This window comes from Sciurus vulgaris, assembly GCF_902686455.1.
Source record: "Sciurus vulgaris genome assembly, chromosome: 4".
In the NCBI taxonomy this organism is placed as follows: Eukaryota; Metazoa; Chordata; class Mammalia; order Rodentia; family Sciuridae; genus Sciurus; species Sciurus vulgaris.
In genome coordinates, this window is record NC_136464.1 from 104,317,296 (window position 1) to 104,336,977 (window position 19,682).

The 19,682-nt window shown below is 40.9% G+C and overlaps 1 protein-coding gene across 1 annotated transcript; it reads right to left on the reverse strand.

The window, feature by feature from the left end:
- Positions 1–1,161: 1,161 nt before the first annotated feature.
- Positions 1,162–7,466, reverse strand: SHISA2 (shisa family member 2). Its single transcript, XM_079138016.1, has 2 exons — positions 7,039–7,466; positions 1,162–3,292 (listed from the first exon to the last, which is right to left on the reverse strand). Exons 1-2 carry the CDS (start codon positions 7,370–7,372, stop codon positions 2,739–2,741), a joined length of 888 nt encoding a protein of 295 aa, XP_078994142.1. The 5' UTR covers positions 7,373–7,466; the 3' UTR covers positions 1,162–2,738.
- Between the last annotated feature and the right edge of the window lie 12,216 nt (positions 7,467–19,682).

A 19,682-nucleotide genomic window follows, 5' to 3' on the forward strand; every position in this document is an offset into this window, starting at 1 on the left:
CAGGCATTTGAACTACTATTTTGCCAAATTTCTCTGTTTCTTACCAAAATTGAAAAATTCTGAGATTAATTCTCATGATGTTTTATGTTTGGAAAGACCCAGTAGTATTCGCTGAATGGAAAAATCTTATTTAAGGAAAAAGCAGACAATCTTGTATAAGAGTAGCATGTACTGCCCACCCCTCTGTTTTAAAAAGTCTGCCAAACTGAGCACAGTGGCACAGGCCTATAATCCCAGTGGCTTGGGAAGTTGAGACAGGAGGATCACAAGTTAAGAGCCAACCTTAGTAATTTAGCAAGGCCCTAAGCAATTTAGTAAGACCCTGTCTTAAAATGAAAAAGAAAAAAAAAACTGGGGATGTGGCTCAGTGGTTTAAGCATCCTGGGTTTAATTCTGAACCAAAATTTTAAAATAATAGAAAATTTAAAAGGCTGCCAAGAACATCACAAAGGTGACTCCTTTATCCAGTAAGGGAAAGGTGTTAGCTTAAAGACTGGACATCTATATAGTCCATGAGCCAAATATAGCTAACTGCCTGCTTTTTTTAAATCCCTGGAGCTTAGAAGGGGTTTTACCTTTTGAACTGGCTGGGGAAATGTTTTATAAATTATCTTTATGACATATGACAATTCCATGACATTCAAATTTCAGTGTCTATAAACAAAGCATTATTGGAGTTCAGCCTTTCCTATTTATTTACGTATCATCTATAGCTGCATTTGTGCTGTTACTGCAGTTGATGACTGCTAAAAGCCTACTATATTTACTCTCTGGCTCTTCACTGAAAAAGTTCACCAAGCCCTAGCGTGAATGAGTTCTAAGGTCCTTTTCTTCTAAGAATTTTACTTCCTTAGGTAAGCAGGAATTCTCTGTCGAAAACAATATTAGGAATACAAGTGAGCTTGATGACATCATGATCCCAAAAGAACTGCATCTTTTGTGTGGTCAACGTTTCCCACAGAATATGTAAAATGATACTCACTGACTCATAAAGAACATGCAATTAAACTTCCTACATACTGATTATTTTTAAAAGTAGGTTCTTGGTCTAGAAAGCAATATTTATAATTTTTAGAAATTATATTTTATTAACAGATTTACTAGAACATCTGAAAAATCACCAAGTACAATGAAAACTTTAATAAAACAATAACTCCCCTAGAAATTCACACCATAAAATATTTATTAATAAGTAAAATGATTTCCCCTGCCTTTGGTTATTAAAAAATTATGACTGAGTATCTTTATTGATACCAATTGCCAATAATGGCTTAACATTATTTAGTCATGAGATAGATGATAGATAGAACAGATGACAGGTAGCCACAGATATAAATGCATAAAAGACCACACCTTACAACGATTTGTTTAATTACAAATCTTTGTTTAACTAGCAGTTGAAAATTTATTTGCATATACTTAAAATTTTTAATAAGTAATACACAAATAAATTCACTTGAATTTGGTAATTTAAAACATTGGCAATGAATACAGTGCTTACTGAGGCCTGAGAAAGAGAAAAATAAGAACTAACTGTAGGGGAAGAAAGGTTCTTTGAAGAGTTTTTCTCTTGATTTAATAGTACTTACTCCTTGAAAAATATGCTATTTTGCTAACAAGAGTATAAAAGCCTTACAATTTGCAAAGTAATTCATGTCTGAGGTTTAAATTTCACCCCATGTCTCGGGTTATAGCTGAGAAAATGCACCAAGTATCTTTGTAAAATATTTCTTTGAATTTTTATGATTAAAACAAAAAAATGTTTTATCAGATCTAGGCAGAAATACTGATGTTCATTTATAACTATGCCCTCACTGCTACATAGACAAGGGGATCTGAAAATCAAGCAGAATGAAATGCCAAGCCATATTGCATGGCAAAATTAAAAGCGACACAGAGAAGTAGCAGGTGATAATTTTATGATTTCAGTATTTTTAAAAATCCAATTACTTCTCGGATGTCATAGTAAAGTCAGAAAATTGAGATACCATCAAGAAAGGGATGGTTTCATTACTATACCACCCAGTACTTCAAGATTAAAATAATCCCAGAGTTCTGAAATGTCCTCATTTGTTAAGTAACTATACAATTTCTTTCAGTCTCTTTATAATGTAGAAAATCATTTGGTAATAAGATCTCTACACAAGGTAAAAAAAAGCACAAAATAGGAGGAAAAAGAGCACAAAAAATAGACAAAATAGATATATCTTTTTACAATGAAATAAGATGTGCCTATGGAATACTGAGATTGATGACTAATCTCATTGAGTTCAAACTGGTTTCTTTTTATAATAATTGTGTTATGTCTTCCCTTCAAACTTAGATGCTTATAAAAAATGGCCCAGGTAAAAGGGAGGTAAGCATTCTGCTTTTGTACAGTTAAAACTCAACAATAACAAAAAGAAATGATAATGATGAAATAATAAAATCCCTTAATCCATCAGTGTACAAAATTCTTCGGACACCACACCTCAAGGGCACTTAAGGGCTCAAGCATTTGTCACATCAACCACACAGGCAGCAACTCCAGCGGATGTTATTTGTCCATCATGAATTGATACACTGGGATGAAACACATCCAGAAATGCTAATTCAGAGATGTCTCATACAGTTTGGGGGCACACGAAGCCACGCACAATAACTGTGCCATAAATACCACTGACATGCACAGGCTTTCATCTGGAGAATCCATCCCAGTTTTTCTGTCTTATAAAGGAATCCAGTCAGTGACTTGTGAGCTATACAGTCACCGCAGGGTACATCTTCTGTTCACTGCTAGTGTGGGGGAAGGAGGACTGAATCTGCCTGTAGCCAGGCTGTAGGCCGTCCATGAAAGGTGGCACAGGTGTCATGGGCACAGAGTCATGTTGCACTGTGTACCCCACATATGGGGGATGTAGGTATTGCCCTTGATGTGGCACAATTTGGGTGGCTTGCTGACAGTTCAGCACAGAGAAATTTGTGGGCATGTTCACATATACATTGTTCATAGTCCCCTCTGGCAAGCAACAGTTGGTCTGTGATCTTGTTGGGGGTGCCCGGGCCCCTGAGTTGGCACTGGAGCTGGAACTGGCAGCTGTGCTGGACTGGCGAGAGGATGACCCCCGGGAAGTGCTGGCGCTGGGAATCATGGGGATGGTCTCCATCAAGCGGTTGCTCCCTGGGGCTCTGCTCTGCTGGGGCTCCTGCTTCGGCCGGAGACATCTGCAGCAACAGGCTGCCACGAGGGACCCCAAGATGATAAAGGCCACAAACACAGAGCCAACGATGAGGAATGGCACATAGATGGGGACTGGAGAAAAGGACAGAAACATTTATGATTTACTATAAGAATTCAGTAAAAATGGGTGACTGGTGGTAGCAACGATAAATGAACAACACTGGTATTCAGAATCAAGGGACCTAGACTGGACTGGTTTATTCATGATAGCAGTACATGAGAGGCACCATCTTTTATCGAGTATCAAGGAGAGGTGCCGGACCCTATGCCAGATTGGCTCTCAGAAGGGAAACTGTTAATATTTACAGTTAGAGTCATCAATTATAATGACTGAGACATACCCATGTTGGCAAAACATGGGCATAATGTATTAAAATTGCTGATTCTAACCTTCCCACAATAATGGAACTGCCTAAGTTATGTCAGCCCTCCAGTAGACTTAGTAGGCTGTACAAAGTAACAGTGAGTTCAAATTTCTTAAGTCTTTCTTTTGTTCCCCCACCCCCCGCCCCTGGAAATTTCTTACATTCCTTGAAAATGTCTTTTTGCCATTTTTCTTTAGCAAGTTCTTTTTTCATAGGCAGATAAATAACAATTTAGTTCAGACTTTGAGCCACTACAGTTCCCCAAAAAAGTGTAATGCATGAGAAGTCAAGGAAGGGTTTAAAAGTCTCCACAAATCTAAACAGTTCATACCTTAGAAGTTGAAAGTAGACTAGCAGTTTCCAGAGACTAGGGCGGGTAGCAGGAAGAGGGGGATGGAAAGGCTGGTCAATGGATACAAAGTTGCAGTTAGATAGGAAGAATAAGCTCTGGTGTGCTATGTGAGGTAAGTACGGTTTTAAAATAATGCAACTTATATCTCAAAATAGCCAGAAGAGGTGATTTTTTAATGAATTCATCCTAAAGAAATGTTTAAGGAGCTAATTACCCTGAATTGATCATTACCCAATTTACACATGAATCAAACATCAGCTTGTGCCCTATAAATATGTACAATGACTATGTGTCAGTTGAAAATAGTAAGCAGAAACTTCTACACACTTCTGCCTGTTGAAGTGATGGTCCTTGGGTGTGGCATCCTGCCCTTAGTAATGGAACTATGATGTGAGGGAAGTTATACTGAGATCAAATGTTAGAAGCGATAAACCATTTGTTCCACAAAGGAGTTGCCCACTAAGAGCCAAGGAGGCATGCAGGGAGGAGGAGGGTGCGGGATGGTGGTGTGCAAAGAACTATAGGAAAGTCTGTAGAGAACAGCGATGGCACTTATCATACTTAGCATTTATTTAGGTTTTATTCTTGAAAAATGAAACCATAAAAATATAAACTTTTAAGTAAAACCAGTAGTAAATTCTATTTTTTAAATGATTTTCTTAAAAAAAAAAAAAAAAAAAAAAAGAGTCTTTTGGGAGTAACAAGGACGATACTTTAGAAAGTAGGCCGTTGCCAGCAGAAACAGGAAGGAGAAACCTGCAGAAGAAATCTGAGCCACTTCCGTGGAATTCCACCCCATGTTTTAGAATCTGGTATGTTCTATGATATGTTCCTGTCCCATCTTCCTGACTTCTTTTTTCTTTTCTTTTTTTCCCTTCTTTTGCAGGCACTAGGGATGGAACCCAGGGCCTTGAACATGCTAAGCAAGCACTCTACCACTAGCTGCATCTCCCAGACCTCCCTATTTGATTGGAAAATGTACTGGGTCTTGCCTTGACCAACCACAGTGCCAACACAGGATCAGATGGGCAACATTTTAGGAAAAAGCCCATACCTCTGAACCCAGATCTGCAAATACCCTTTAACTGTCCCTTAAAGCACTGGGCTTTTTAATTATGCTCCTTTGGCTGTTGTTATATTCCTGGAATCAATGTTTTTAGAATCCAGTACCACCTGGAATCATTGAGAAGTAATACCTTATAAATAAAACCTACTTTCAAGTAATTTAGCCAAAGACTGGCAGTGGAAGATCTCCCTGGATTTCACTGCATATATAGTGTCCTAGGCAGAACACTGCTACAGTGTGCAGCCCAGCCTGCCTGAGGAAGTAGTACTACTCTGATTACACTATCACTGCAGGCTAACAATTCAGGGCTGGAGCAGTTGATGCCCAACTTTTTCCTACACATGCTATAAACATTTCATTCTCTACGTTAAGACACCAGCCCCAAATATGTTCTCAAGAGGTAGGTAAATAATAGTAAAAGAGAAAAATAATAATAGTGTACCACCAACACTATAGCAAAAACTAGCTCAAACCAGTCTCAGTCCACATAATGAGTTTTGGGGAGAAATAACTGTTCTCTTTCCAGGATTTTTAATTGGAAGTGTAAATAACTACACAGGGGTAAAGAATGCAGGGCTACTATGAGCCCCACTTCCCCCGCCCCCCACAAGCTTAATTAGGCAGGTCGTCCTTCTCCACTGCTGAGGCTCTGTGAAAGAAACAGGATTTTAAGGAAAAAAGTTTAAAAGAGGAATGAAGAAGGCACCCATGCGCAACACAAGCATCAGGAATAGTGTGATGCCTACTGATCTGTCCAAAGTCAGCCCAACATTTTAGAGATCATTAATGGGCCCAACTTAACAGATACCTTTTTGTAGCAGTTTGGGCTTTGGCTCATTTCTCCAGGCTTTATTCTGAGGCCACACACTTTGCAAGGCTGAGCTTGCATTTAAGATGACACCTTTTCTAGAATTACCCTGTACTCCTCAGATTCAAGGCAGCACAACTATAGGGGTAGCATGCTAATAAAATGCTTGACTGCAAAGAGAATGGCACTGAAAAGGGCTGCCTCCTACCAGGCCAACACAGAACCCACTTGGTGTCAATGCCCAGGCAGTTCTAATCCTGGGTGCTGGTATAAAGTCAATTAATTAACACAACTGCAGAAAAAAGAGATGCCCCCTCTGGGCCAAGCTTGCCATTTGACCCTACCCCTCCCCTATCCCAAACTACACACTCTTTCTCTTGCAAATAGGTGCAGACCTTCCAGGGAGGCAGTCTGGGAAGGCTTCCAAAGAGCTCCAAAGAGTGGAGGAAATGTACCTATCAAATTCTTTTGTAGGTTTGTTTATTTTCCAAATCTGGCTTTGGAAATTAAAACACACACACACACACACACACACACACACACACACACACACATACACATATGTGTATGTACACATATACGTGTGCATGTGTATACATGCATGTGGCTGTATATATATGATTATATATAATTATATATATTATTATTTTTTTAAATTAAAGACACAAAGAGCAAGGTTGCACACAGCGTCAATATCACACCTATCAAGTCCATATAGTAAAGAGAGGACGGTCCAGGGAATGGGAGAGAGGTACGGAGGATTTGAGTCCTCTAAGGTCTGGTAAAATGTATCACCCATTGGAAAGCCCCCAGGAGTTGCCTTCCTTCGAAGGAGCCTTCAAGGATGCGCTCACCGTGTCCTTGTGTATACCAAAGATATTAAGTCCTATGCAAAGAGGTCACACGGGAGGGGCAAAGGACCCTGGACAGAAGGAATTTGGGATGTGTCTGTGGTCCACATTGCCTTAGGTGTGTAATTGGAAAATCTAACCCTGGCCACCTGTTAGTTGACAAACGGGGAAACTGAGGCCTAGGGCAACCGATTGGTACCCTACTTCGCACAAATTAATGGATGGGAAAGAATGCAGGCTCTACCTCCTGATTCAAGTCCCCTTTCTGCAATATCAGTGCTCCTAACTCCTTTTCCCTCTCCAGGTTCCCAGGTCGGTGCCCTCCAGGTGAGGCCAACCGTCCTCCACTATCGCTATGGGCCCCAGGTCACCCTACCTGCCGAGCCATCGGGGCTGTCTTTGTCCGCCCGGCCAGGCTCACCCGCGCCCTGCTGGCGGTCGTTGTCACAGCCGCCCTGGTCCAGACGCGCCTCAGCGCTAGAACAGCAGTAGCGCAACGCGCAGCTGCCGCAGCAGATGGTGGCGTCGCCGCCGTCGAAGCGCTCCGGGCACTGGAAGCCTATCCGCCAGACGCCCTGCGAGTCCAGCCAGCCGTGGCAGTACTCGCCGCTGGCCCGCGCCCCCGCCGCCAGCAGCGCGGCCAGCAGCAGCTGCAGGAGGGAAGCTGTGTTCCGGGAGGAGGCGGCGGACGAGTGGCGTCCGCCCCACATGGCACCACCCTGGGCGCAGGCGAAGAGTCTTCAGATAACGCAGAGTGTTCTCGGAGAACTGTGGCCCCCGTGAACACCGGGATTCCTAGCTGACTGTCCCTTCCGCGGCGCTTTCCACAGAAGCCACTCCCCTCTGCCGGGACCTCCAGGAGCAGCCCACGCCAGGCTGTAGAGCTAGGGGCTCCTAAGTCATTCCCTTCCCAAGCCAGGAGACCAGGTCCCCTCCAGGATTTGCCTTCACAGTGGCACTGTTTGGGAATTCTCGAGGTGGAGAGTCAGAGGGCCTCCGGCGTTGCCGTCCCTCAATCCCTGGAGGCTTCACTCGCAACCCGACCCTCTCAGTGCATCCCCGAGGGCACGCTCACTGGAGCCGATGACCGCTGGGCACTCCGCTGCAGACCTAAAGCAGGGTCACTGCCCGAGGGTTTAAGCCTGGGGATCCCGTACGCGAGTGAGGTGCGTCTCCCCTTCTTTATTCACCTCTCGGGCAGCCAGAAAAGGCAAAGAAAGCGGGCAGCGCGCGCAGGGCTCCAGGCAGCAAGTGCAGCGGCCGGCTGCGCTCAGTCTCCTCAGCTCCGAACTCCGTCCACATGGCTTCGGCCGCGCCGTCCCGGTAGTCCTCGGGGTTGCGGCTCCCACACTCCTCTTACGGGTCAATCCTCCCAGCGCACGCAGCCCCGGGAGCGTCCAGGACACTGGAGAGGGTCCGGCGCGCCTCCCGCTGCAACCCCGAGAGTCTGCACGGCTGGCGGCCGCCGCGGCTGCTGCTGGGCGCGGGTCCAAGCGAACTGCTCTCCAGGCTCCTGGGTTGTAGCGCGATCCCCCAGGCGCCAGGCAGCCTCCGTCCGGCTTTCCCTCTCCCTCTGGCTGGTGCGCCTTCGGGAGGTGAGCGCCGACAGGAGCCTCCCACGGAAGTTTCTGTCCTCGAGGCTACCGCGGAGGCCAAGCGCCGCGAACGTCTTCACACTAGCTTCGCTCGGCGCCAGGCCAGCTCCGACTCGACTTGGTGCCCGCCGCGCTGTGCTCTTAAGAGGCCAGGGACTCCCTGGTGCGCATGCGTGCTGCGCGGGCTTCCCTCCGCCCCTGGAAGCCCGGAGGCGCTCTGCCGCCCTTCACTTTCCGACATCGAAAGGTGTAGCCAGGGGCTGGCAGCGGTTGGCAAGAATCGGCGCGGGAGAAAACAATTTAAGCAATCAAACCTTGCTAACACAGTAACAACAGTGGCGATAACAGAAGCAAACCAAGCTTAGTTGAATATCTTTGATTCTCAAAACTTCCCAAAGGATTATAACTATTGCAGATGATGAAGTCGGCTTTCAGACGACCTGTGTCTCTCACCTTCCAGTCGCTGATGTCCTGGCGGAGGGTCCCAGGCCTGCGGAAGGAAGCACTCAGATGTTCGTGGCAGCGTTCGCCCACCTGGGCTGTGTCGGTGGACTCAAGGTTTCCACCACAAGGAGCGCCCATGAACTAAGAGACAGCCCAGATTTGGCTACTGTTTGAATGATTTGTGTCACTTTATTTATTTTTTTCTGTATTTGGGTGTGGCGATTGAACAGATTTCAGCAGAAAGGTGCCTCCGTCCAACATTCGGCCTCAGCGGTTTAGACAGCTGCAGCCTGGAAGAAAACGAAGTTCAAACACACCAGAAATTCGGCTTTGATGAAAGAGAAAATTAATAGCTTCTGTCTTGCGGAAGCTGGAAGAACAGGTGCCGATGCTATTAAAGCAACCGCGCTTATTTTTAAAGGAGCTAATGCCCCTTCCCACAAAGTCAGGGAGTCAGAGGATCTGAATCTTAGACCCAGCCCTACCAGTAAAGAATCCTCGGGTGTTGCTGGTCTCAGTTTCTTCATCTGTGAAATGGAGCCGAGGATATGATGAGAACTGAGGTCCCTTGCAAGTCTACGACCCCAGAATACTAAGCAGTTTTATTCACAGCAAAGAAGCTTGGGTGTAAACAACCACTGGACACTTAATGGAAAGCTTCAAACATTAGTAATTGTCTGTTTACCCCAACAAAGTCAAATCAAAGAATAAATTCTACCCAAGTTGCCTCTCCCTAACGCCTTATTCTTTTCTCTAAATCTCTCTCCAAGTACTGCATTTTATTTTCTTGCAGGTAATTTGTTTAATTTTTTAGCTACATACAATTATGTACTTTATATGTGCTATTTACTAACTTTCCTTAAACTAATAAATTAACAAAATTTCACTGTTGATGCATTATTAGTCCAATGTAAACAAAGCACTGTAAATGTACAGTGCTCTGTGTTGGGTGCTAGGGAGTCACCAAAATGTCAAAAATATAATGCTAATCCCTTCAAATGAGCCTAAGGTATCTGGGGTAAAGCATAGAAATTAGAAAGACAAAGACTTGAATAAGCAAAGGTAAGCAAGATAAAAACTATGAGCAGTGGTGTTTAAGGCCCATATAAGGGGTTAGCTTTGGGGAGAGTCCAGAAAAACCACCAGAGGACTGGGACTTGATTAGGCCAGGAGAAGCCAAGGGGAGACTTTATTTTTAGATATGTCATTTTCTTAGAAGATACTGTTAACTCTCATTTATTGAGGGCTTACTATGTTCCAGGCATTGTGCCAAAAATTTCACGTGCATGGTTTCATTAAATCTTTACAACTACCCCATAAAGAAGACATAATTACTGCTCCCATTTTACTAGTGAGGCTGACTTTCCTCATTCAAATGGATAGAGAGTGTCAATTCACCTGAACTTACCTACTTCTACCTGACTCTGAAGTCTGCCCACCACACTGCTGGTAGCTCTGGTGTCCACTGAAGGAAGCCTATGATTACCTGTGAGCTGAGCACCAATCACAACATGGTTAAATGTCATTTTCCTATGGCAGCTTAAATTGATCTATGTGGTATTCCAAGGGCTAATATTTTAAATGTTTTTATTTAAAAATAAATGATGCAGAAGATTTGTACTTAGTACAGGCAGTACTTATAACTATACCCTTCATCCGTCCTCTTCTCCAAAATACCCACAATTTGTCAGAGATTAATTATGAAGAAAAAAATGACTGAGAATTTCATACTGGAATTGATTGGGTAACCTGATAGTGCCATCATTTTCCCCCCAAAATCTACAATTTATAGTTGATGCACTTGGAACTATGGAACTTTAGCAAATTCATCCTTTTTTCCCCTATTGTTTTGTCTTTTATTCCTTAAAAGTTAAGGAAAGATGACCTGTTTCATTACTACTTCATATGGTAAACATCTCCAGCACTCAGAGTTCCCTTACATGACTCTGCCTCTTCCTCTGACTTATTATTAATTTTTCTTCATGTATTTAGTATGTTGTGTTGAAATTTTTCAAAATAAGTTGACAATTACTTATGCACTTCTCTATGGGACCTGCTCCTGGAAGATATTAAGATGGTCTCATTCCTTGAGAGGAAATAAAAAGAAATTTCCTCACTGTCCTTAACAGACAGTCTAAACTATTTTACTAGTCTTTTCTGAGAAACTATAATACTCATAACACACAGGTAATAGTAATAATAATTTATTATACTCAAAACTAAATGTCAGGTTGTCTGCCAAATATATTTAAACATATATGAAGTGTTTCTTACAAGTGCTTCCACCACACTTACAAGTGTTTCCACTTGTAAGAAGTTGAATTCCATAGATTTTAAAAGTTGTATTTTCATCATTTGCCTTTCATTGAGTTTATATATGTAAGTACATATTATGAATAAAATACAATTGATCATTTAAAAATGGTCCTCTATACCTTTCTTCACTAGAGCAAGTTGAAAATTGTATAGCTAAAGAAATGTAGTTATAACTTTGCTAACTAAAGTTGATACAAATTGTATGGAGATAATCATATTTCATTTGGCTGGCAGTTCTAAAAGCTGCAAGCTCTACTTTGTTTTTCTTCAAGCTTCAGCAAGATCAGAAGGTTTTTACTATCTGCACACCCATCAGCAGCAGTCTGTTTAGGGAGAATGGCTTTCACTTTGCTCATTCATATTTTTCCTTTCTTTTTTTTCTGCAAAGAAAGGCTGCCAATCACGTGAAAAGATGTTCATTTTTATCACAATCTTTAGTGAAATACAAATCAAAACCACAAGACACCACTTTTCTCCCACCAGGATGGCAATACTAATAGAAAATGGTGTTGGTGAGGAAGTAGAGAAGTTGGTACTCTCAAACATTGCTAGCAGGAATGCAAAATGGTTCAACTCCTGTGCAAAACAGTTTGATATTTCCGCAAAAAAGTTGGAAATAGACTACTATATGATCCTGAAATTCCACTCTTTGGTGTATATATAATTGAAAGAGTTGAAAACAAATGTTCATATGTAGAAATATAAATGTTCATAGCAGCACTGTTCTCAATAGCCATAGGAAGAAACAACCAAAATGTCTGTCAACTGATGAATAAATAGAAAAAATATTACATATCAAAACAATGGGAATATTATTTGGCCATAAAAAGGAATGAAGCATGAATACAGCTACAACATGGAAGAACCTTGAAAACATTGTGCTAATAAAAGAAGCCAGACACAAAGGGCATATATTGTATGATTCCATTATTTGAAGTGTCCAGAATAAGCCAATCCATAGAAATAGTAAGTAGGTTAGTGGTTGCCTGGTACTGGGAAAGGAAGAAGAAGGGGAAGTGAATGTTACCATAAACCCCATAGGGGCTTTTTGGGGGGTTTCAAATGTTCTGGAACTAGATAGTGGTGATGGTTACACACATTGGGGATGTACCAAATGTCACTGATAAGACGTTTTATGTTGTATATATTTTACTATGCTGAGGCTAGGGAGAAAAACTCAGTTTCTCCTATACGTACAATGCAAGATACTTTTGCAACCTCAGATGTGCAGGAGTTATTTCCCCTACACCAAACCAATGGTGTCCTCTGCTTCAGTTCAATTCTGCTGCTATCTACCTAGAGAGAGCATCAGATCCCACATAAAAATCTATGAAAAATAGTTAACAAATTAGGTGCAGTAAGAGATTAACAATAATAATAAAATAATACATTGATGACAATCTACTGTAATAAATAAAAACATCACTACTTTTGTGCTATGGGGCTATTGTAAAATAGAATAGAACTGCTTGAACATAAGCACTGTAGTAACACAACAACTTATCTGATTACCAAGATGGTTACAATGCGGCTAATGGCTAGGTAGGGTATACTCTGGAGATGCTGGACACAGGGATGATTGGAGTTCTGTGCTGCACAGAGAGGGATAGCATGAGATTTCATCATGCCACTCAGAATGGCATGCAATTTTACACATATGAATTTTTGACTTATGGGATTTTCCATTTAATATGTTCAGATCACAGAGACGGGGGACGAGACCAGTTTCAATAAGAATCAGGGACTGCTGTACAATCTCCCACGGCCCCATCCCCCAAACCTATATTTGAACTTAAGGTGTGATAAGAGAAAAACTTTGAGAAGTCCTTGATTTAATTACAAAGGGCTGAAATAGTAGGAAAGGTGGGGGAAATGAACTAATTCAGGCAGAAAAAAAGATTGCTTCATAGACTTGAATGTATGTTAGAGTAACTCAGATTCCATCACAAACCCCTAGACACCACTGCACCCTGCTTTCAACACAACCAACCCAGAAGCAACAAGTATTTCTCCTGATGGGTGATCATCCTATTCCAAAGCCCTTCCCAGATTTTCATTATAATAAAATTATTTTTGGCTCTGGTCCAGAAGACATTTTTTCCAACTGCTACCTATCCCCGACACTGGGGACCCAGGAACTTGTCCCAGGAATGTTTCTTCCTTTCTGGCCAGCATCTGTAATGGCTCAATAAACCCTTTACTTCAGAAATCTCTGAATCTCAAGAGTTTGGCTATAGCAGGAGAGAGATCTGCAGTGAAAAAAAGATAAGGAAAAGAAACGAGCTGCTTCGTGGATGTGCCCCTGAGAAAGTGACTGGTGCCTCAGCCTCATGGGTGAAGTTGGCTCCCAGTTCACTTTGGGGACCTAGTATCGGTGCACCTAGTATTGGTGCCAGTGCTGTCCGTGTCACCAGGGCTTCTGCCCTTCAGAAAGGAGGAACCCTTGAGAGGTAGAGCCAGGACAAGGAAACTGCTCAGTTTGGTGGTCACCAGGAAGATGTCTTTGAGAAACCTGTGGGTACTTCCCAGGACTGAGAGGAATTTCTGGGTGTGGTGGGTCTTGTCCCTGAAGAGCAAGAGGTGGAGAAATGTTTACTACTTGGAGAATATGAAGCCATGCTGTTTATCCAGGATGAGAAACTAGATTTCTTAAAGATAATTTCATATTTTTTTAATTGTAAACAAATGGGATACATGTTGTTTCTCTGTTTGTACATGGCATAAAGGCATACCATTTGTGTAATCATAAATTTACATAGAGTAATGTTGTTTGATTCATTCTGTTATTTTTCCCTTCCCCCCACCCCTCCCACCCCCTTTCCCTCTCTATAGTCCTTCCTTCCTCCATTTTTGCCACCCTCCCTAACCCTAACTCTAACCCTCACACTAACCCCTCCCACCCCCCATTATGTGTCATCATCCACTTATTAGTGATATCATTCATCCTTTGGTTTTTTGAGATTGGCTTATCTCACTTAGCATGATATTCTCCAATTTCATCCATTTGCCTGCTAATGCCATAATTTTATCATTCTTTATTGCTGAGTAATATTCCATTGTATATATATACCACAGTTTCTTTATCCATTCATCAATTGAAGAACATCTAGGTTGGTTCCACAATCTGGCTATGGTGAATTGAGCAGCTATGAACATCGATGTGGCTGTATCTCTGTAGTGTGCTGATTTTAAGTCCTTTGGGTATAGGCCAAGGAGTGGGATAGCTGGGTCAAATGGTGGTTCCATTCCAAGTTTTCTAAGGAATCTCCACACTGCTTTCCAGAGTGGCTGCACTAATTTGCAGCCCCACCAGCAATGTATGAGCCTTATTTTTTTTTATTAAGATGATTCAGAAGGCACTTTCAGATCCTGGGTTCCTTGAGATTCCTCATTATTAAGGCCATTGTTTTTCATGCCCAAGTCATAGGAATCAAAAAAAAAAAAAAAGTTCCTTTTATCCTGGGTGTTTAGATTTGATATAAATAAAAATTTCCTTTATCAAAGCTGTCTCACCAGTCTTCTGGTAAAAACATAAAAAGATAAAAGAACCATTGTGCTTCTTACATTAGCAGGGAAGGGAATGATGGAATTCACAGTGCAGCCTCACAGTGGTAGTAATTATCCCCATCCAAACACATTAACTTTTCCAAACCAAGCGCAACTCCTCCTCCAGTTTTACGGTCTCAACCTTAGTTTTTGTACCTTTTGGATTAGTAAAAGATTTTCTTTGGCTTTTGCAAGAAGTCAATCTCTCAGGAAACAATTGAATTAAACTCTGTGTTTGTTTAAAGAGACCTTGGATAGTAACTCACATCTGCATTTCCTCAAAAGGAAGAAATAAAAGGAGAATGTTCTGCATTGTGTGTTTTCAAATGAACGGGAAAGCAGTTAATGAATTCCATGTCCTGAAAATGCTAACATCCCAATAACACCTTAAGATTTGTTAAGTCTTTAGGACCATTTTGCAGCTTTACAGCATCCAGGACACTTGCTTCATATTGTGAATTCTTATATAACAGTTATCTGGAGAGTCTCCAACTAGTCAGCATTCATTACCTAATTAGAAGGAAAGTTTTATGCTTTTTTTTAATGTTAGAAAATATACTCGAATAGACTGAAGCTCAATCAGTTAATAACTGCTATTTATTAAGCATCTGGCAGGTCCTGGGCATTGTGCTAAATTCTTTGACATCATTATAATGTCTCTTATAATAAGTACATTATTAAATAGGTTAAAAAAGTTCGAATTTATTCCCTCTCTAAAATTTCCTAATAATTTAAAATGAAATTTCTAACCTATGTAGAATGTTATCTAAGTAACTTTAAAACAGAATTGCTAGTATGCCTTTCCCAGTTTTTATTTTCAATGAACTGTCCTCTAATGTTATACAAATGAGATGATATGTCTTATCAGAAAACATAAACAAGTCTCTGGTATTCTTAATTTCTCTAACCAATTTCCTTTTCGGTGTGCAGCAGTTTGATTTTATAAGGCACACATACATTTAGCTATTTTATTCCTGGAAATGGGTCAATTTATTTTGGAAACATGAAGACCTGAAGAAAATATTGGAAAAAATGGAAAGCAGAAAAGTATAGAAAGATTTAAGATGATTGCTGGTGTGCAGGAAGAAAATAAAGCTGGCAGGAAGGGCAGAGGCTGCTTCCAAATTATCTTCAACAATATGAAGAAATGGGTGAGGTCAGATAGCTCAGTGGTAGAGCTCTTGCCTGTCATGCACAAGCACAAGGCCCTTGGGTTGTAACCCTCATGCCTCAAACACCAAAACTAAAAATTGCCAATTAACTTCTAGCTTTGGAGAGTCAGGGGTGACCAGACCAGTTGACAGGGCCAGGACTAGTTAAACCCTTGAGATCAGAAGTCAAGTATTCTTCAAATCCTCCTACAAAATATAATTTTTTTCAAGTTTATAATAAAGAAAACACCAAAACATGGCCCATATTTGTTCTTTTAACCTTGGGCAAACTTGGTGACTTTCTCCAAGTAAAGCATTTTTAATCAAGACAAAATTGTAACTTCTATTAAATGTATCAGGTAACTGATTCCAATAGTATTTTGAACAAAAATTCTAGAATAACATCCACCTTTATACTTTTCTTTTCTTACAGTACTGGGGATTGAACCCAGCACCTCAAGTATTTTAGGCAAGTGCTCTACCACTGAGCCACATCCCCAGGCCTACACTTTTTGTACTTCTGAGAGTGAGAAGAAAGGTTGAATGAAAGAATAAATTATTGCCTAAGGGCTACAGGAGAGCTGGTCGCTCTTCTAGGAGTCCAGGTCCATCTGTAGAAGTCATATAATTCCAATTCATGAACACTCTAAAGCCATCCAGAGTCAGTTTCAGATGTAGGCAATTTACATTTATAGACTAGGTCAAGCAAATTGGACAGTTTAAGTGGGTTCTGAATGAATGGGAACATAAATATGTTGGGTCCAATAAATGGTCATATTTATGGAGTGTAGTAAAACCTCTATCTCTCTCCACTTGGAGAAACCTTGCCAACTGGATTGACTGCAATGGTCATGATATTGAGTGCAGAAACCACAGGAGAGGTGAAAGTGAAATTGAACTTCCAATTTCTGTAGTTCTATTTCAGATGTACTTGAATATTCAATATCCCCATGGTAAAGAATGGATAATACATGCTAAGAAACAAAGAAAAAAATAAGAAAAACAAATCCCAGAAAACAAACCACTTCCTTTTGAACCCATTCATATATTTCCAGAATCTACATGTGGCTGCCAAATTCAATCTAATTTTTGAGAAAATATTATCCATGTGCAGATTGATAGGGAGAGAAGGATTAAACGAGACTCAGAAGTAATAAAAACTGGGTAAGCAGCACCACAACACAGTTCTTTTTTTGTTTTTTCTATTTAGTCATACATGACAGCAGAATGCATTTTGATTCATTGTACACAAATGGAGTACAACTTTTCATCTTTCTGGTTGTACACGATATAGAGTCACACCATTCGTGTAATCATATATGTACATAGGGTAATGATGTCTGTCTCATTCCACCATCGTTTCCTCTCCCTATCCAATTCCTTCCCCTGATTTCCCTCTACACAATCCACAGTTCTTCCATTCTTCCCTTACACCCTGCCCCCTCCCATTATGTATCAGCATCCACTTATCAGAGAAAACATTTGATCTTTGGTTTTTTGGGGTTAGCTTATCTCACTTAGCATGGTATTCTCCAACTCCATCCATTTACCTGCAAAATGCCATAATTTTATTATTCTTTATGGCTCAGTAATAATTCATTGTGTCTATGTACCTCGGTTTCTTTATTCATCTGTTGAAGGGCATCTCGGTTGGTTCCATAATCTAGCTATTGTGAATTGAGTTGTTATAAACATTGATGTGACTGTGTCACTGTAGTATATTGATTTTAAGTCCTTTGGGTATAGGTCAAGGAGTCAAATGGTGGTTCCATTTCAAATTTTCTAAGGAATCTCCATACTGCTTTCCAGTATGGAAATTGCCTGCACCAAATTGCAATCCCACCAGCAATGCATAAGTGTACCCTTTCCCCACATCCTTGGCAGCAAGCAACATCCTCGCCAAGGTGTTGCTTGTATTCTTGATAATCGCCACTCTAATTGGAATGAGATGAAATCTTAGGGTAGTTTTGATTTGCATTTCTCTAATTACTAGAGATGGTGAACATTTTTTCATATATTTGTTGATCAATTGTGTATATTCTTCTGTAAAGTATCTGCTCAGTTCCTTAGCCCATTTACTGATTGAGTTATTTGTATTTTCTGTATTAAGTTTTTTGAGTTCTTTATAAATTCTGGAGGTTCGTGCTCTATCTGAAGTGATGTGCACAGCACAGTTCTGAATGCTGTTTTATTCTTTATGGTAAGTCCTAGTGTTGGAGGTGAAGTTAAAGATCTGGGCTTGGTTTACTTTGAAGTCCAAGTATGAACTAGGCTTGGTGGTATGTACTTGGAATCCCAGCTATTTGGGAGACTGAGGCAGGAGGATTACCCAGGAGTTCAATGCCAACCTGGACAACATGGCAAGACTGTGAAAGAGAGAGAGACAGACAGACAGAGACACAGAGACACAGGAAGGGAGGGAGGAGGGGGAGGAAGAAAAAAAAGAAGATCAAGTCTGAGTTTAGATTAGATTGAGTCTGCAAATTTCAGGAGGCATGACCCTCCAGTTGTTGAGCTCAGATTCAAGAAACAGCAGTGACACAGGCTAGCATCACAGTGACTGAGTCTGGACTGGGAGCAAGCTCTAACCCAGGTGATTATTTCTCAAAGACTTTCCTCCATCTTTCCACATATCCACAGTAAATGAACTGTCACTTCCCTATGGAACTATTTTGACATTGTTTGCTATGTCTTTGAATCATTGGAAATTCAAAGAGACCTAAAGCTACCTAGGATAAAGAAAACTTGAGATTGAGGTAGTTCATGAACATCAACTCTTCATATTTTCTTAGTTAATGCCAATTGCATTTAATTTCACAGTCAGCTATAGATCTCAGCAAACTTCAACTTTTCCTGTATTTATCCCCCTAAGAAGTAGGGTAAGGGCTCTAGTTTCTGCCAATGCTATGTCAGATTGACCAAAACAAAGAAACCTGTTTTTTCTTAAAACTTTTTGTTTTTCAATACTGAGGATTGACCCCAGGGCCTCACACATGCAAGGCAAACACCCTACCACTGAACTACATCACCAGCCTTTGTTTTTCTTTTTTACTTGCAAATAATTTCAGACTTAAGGAAAAAGTTGCAAGAACAAAGAACAAAGTTCTACAAAGAACTCCTGTAGATCCTTTTACCAGATTCACCAACTGTTAACATTTGAAACAATCTGTTTATATCTGTACAGTGACTCATAAAAATGTATTAACTCTGCTCCTTCTGATATGGGACTGTCATATAGACATATAGACAAAAGCACCAACTTTGCTAGCTGCATATGTTTGATAAAATAGAATTAAACCCATTTTCTTGCACTAGTCATTGATTTATGCTTTTTCCTTCTTTTCAACAAATTATTAAATCTGAATCACATGCTTGTTAGAACATTACTTGGGTAGCCCACTCCCAACACTTGGCTAACTTTACACATATTACAAGGCTGAACTTTGGGCTGTAAGTGTTAAATTGAAGAATAAAATTCCAGTCCTTTCAGTGCAGAGTAAAATATATGAAAGTCATAAACTTCCCCAGATTTCTTAGCTTTGGCTCTTGCACGCCCTCTTCTGGCTAAAAGTTGGCAGTGGAACAGTTCTATTCAGCATGCGAACCTCAAAACCAGTTTTGTAACAGAGCCTCCAGGACACAACTATAGTTTTAAACAAAAGGAAGGCACTGAGATGATACCGGTAACAAGCAATTTAACAAGATCAGTAAGAAGATGACTTCAACATGGAAATGGCGTGCTCTGCTTACCTTTGGAATGTCAAACTGAGAAGCCAAGTTTTCATGGCCAGTGGTAGAGTCAGGAAAGGAAGAAGTGGGAGTGAAGGTTGGGGACCAGACATGGGAAACAATGATCTGCTTACCATGATTTTAATTTCTATCTTAGAAAACCTTTCTTTAAGTCACTCTCCCTGAGATCTAGGTTCCTTGAAGGCAAGAACCCCATCCAATTTATCTTTGTATTATCC

Coding starts and splice junctions, on each gene's coding strand:
- SHISA2 (XM_079138016.1), bottom strand. CDS start 7,372: ATGTGGGGCGGACGCCACTCGTCCGCCGCCTCCTCCCGGAACACAGCT. Junction 3,293..7,038: donor CAGCCCCGATGGCTCGGCAG/GTAGGGTGACCT, acceptor CCTTTTCTCCAG/TCCCCATCTATGTGCCATTC.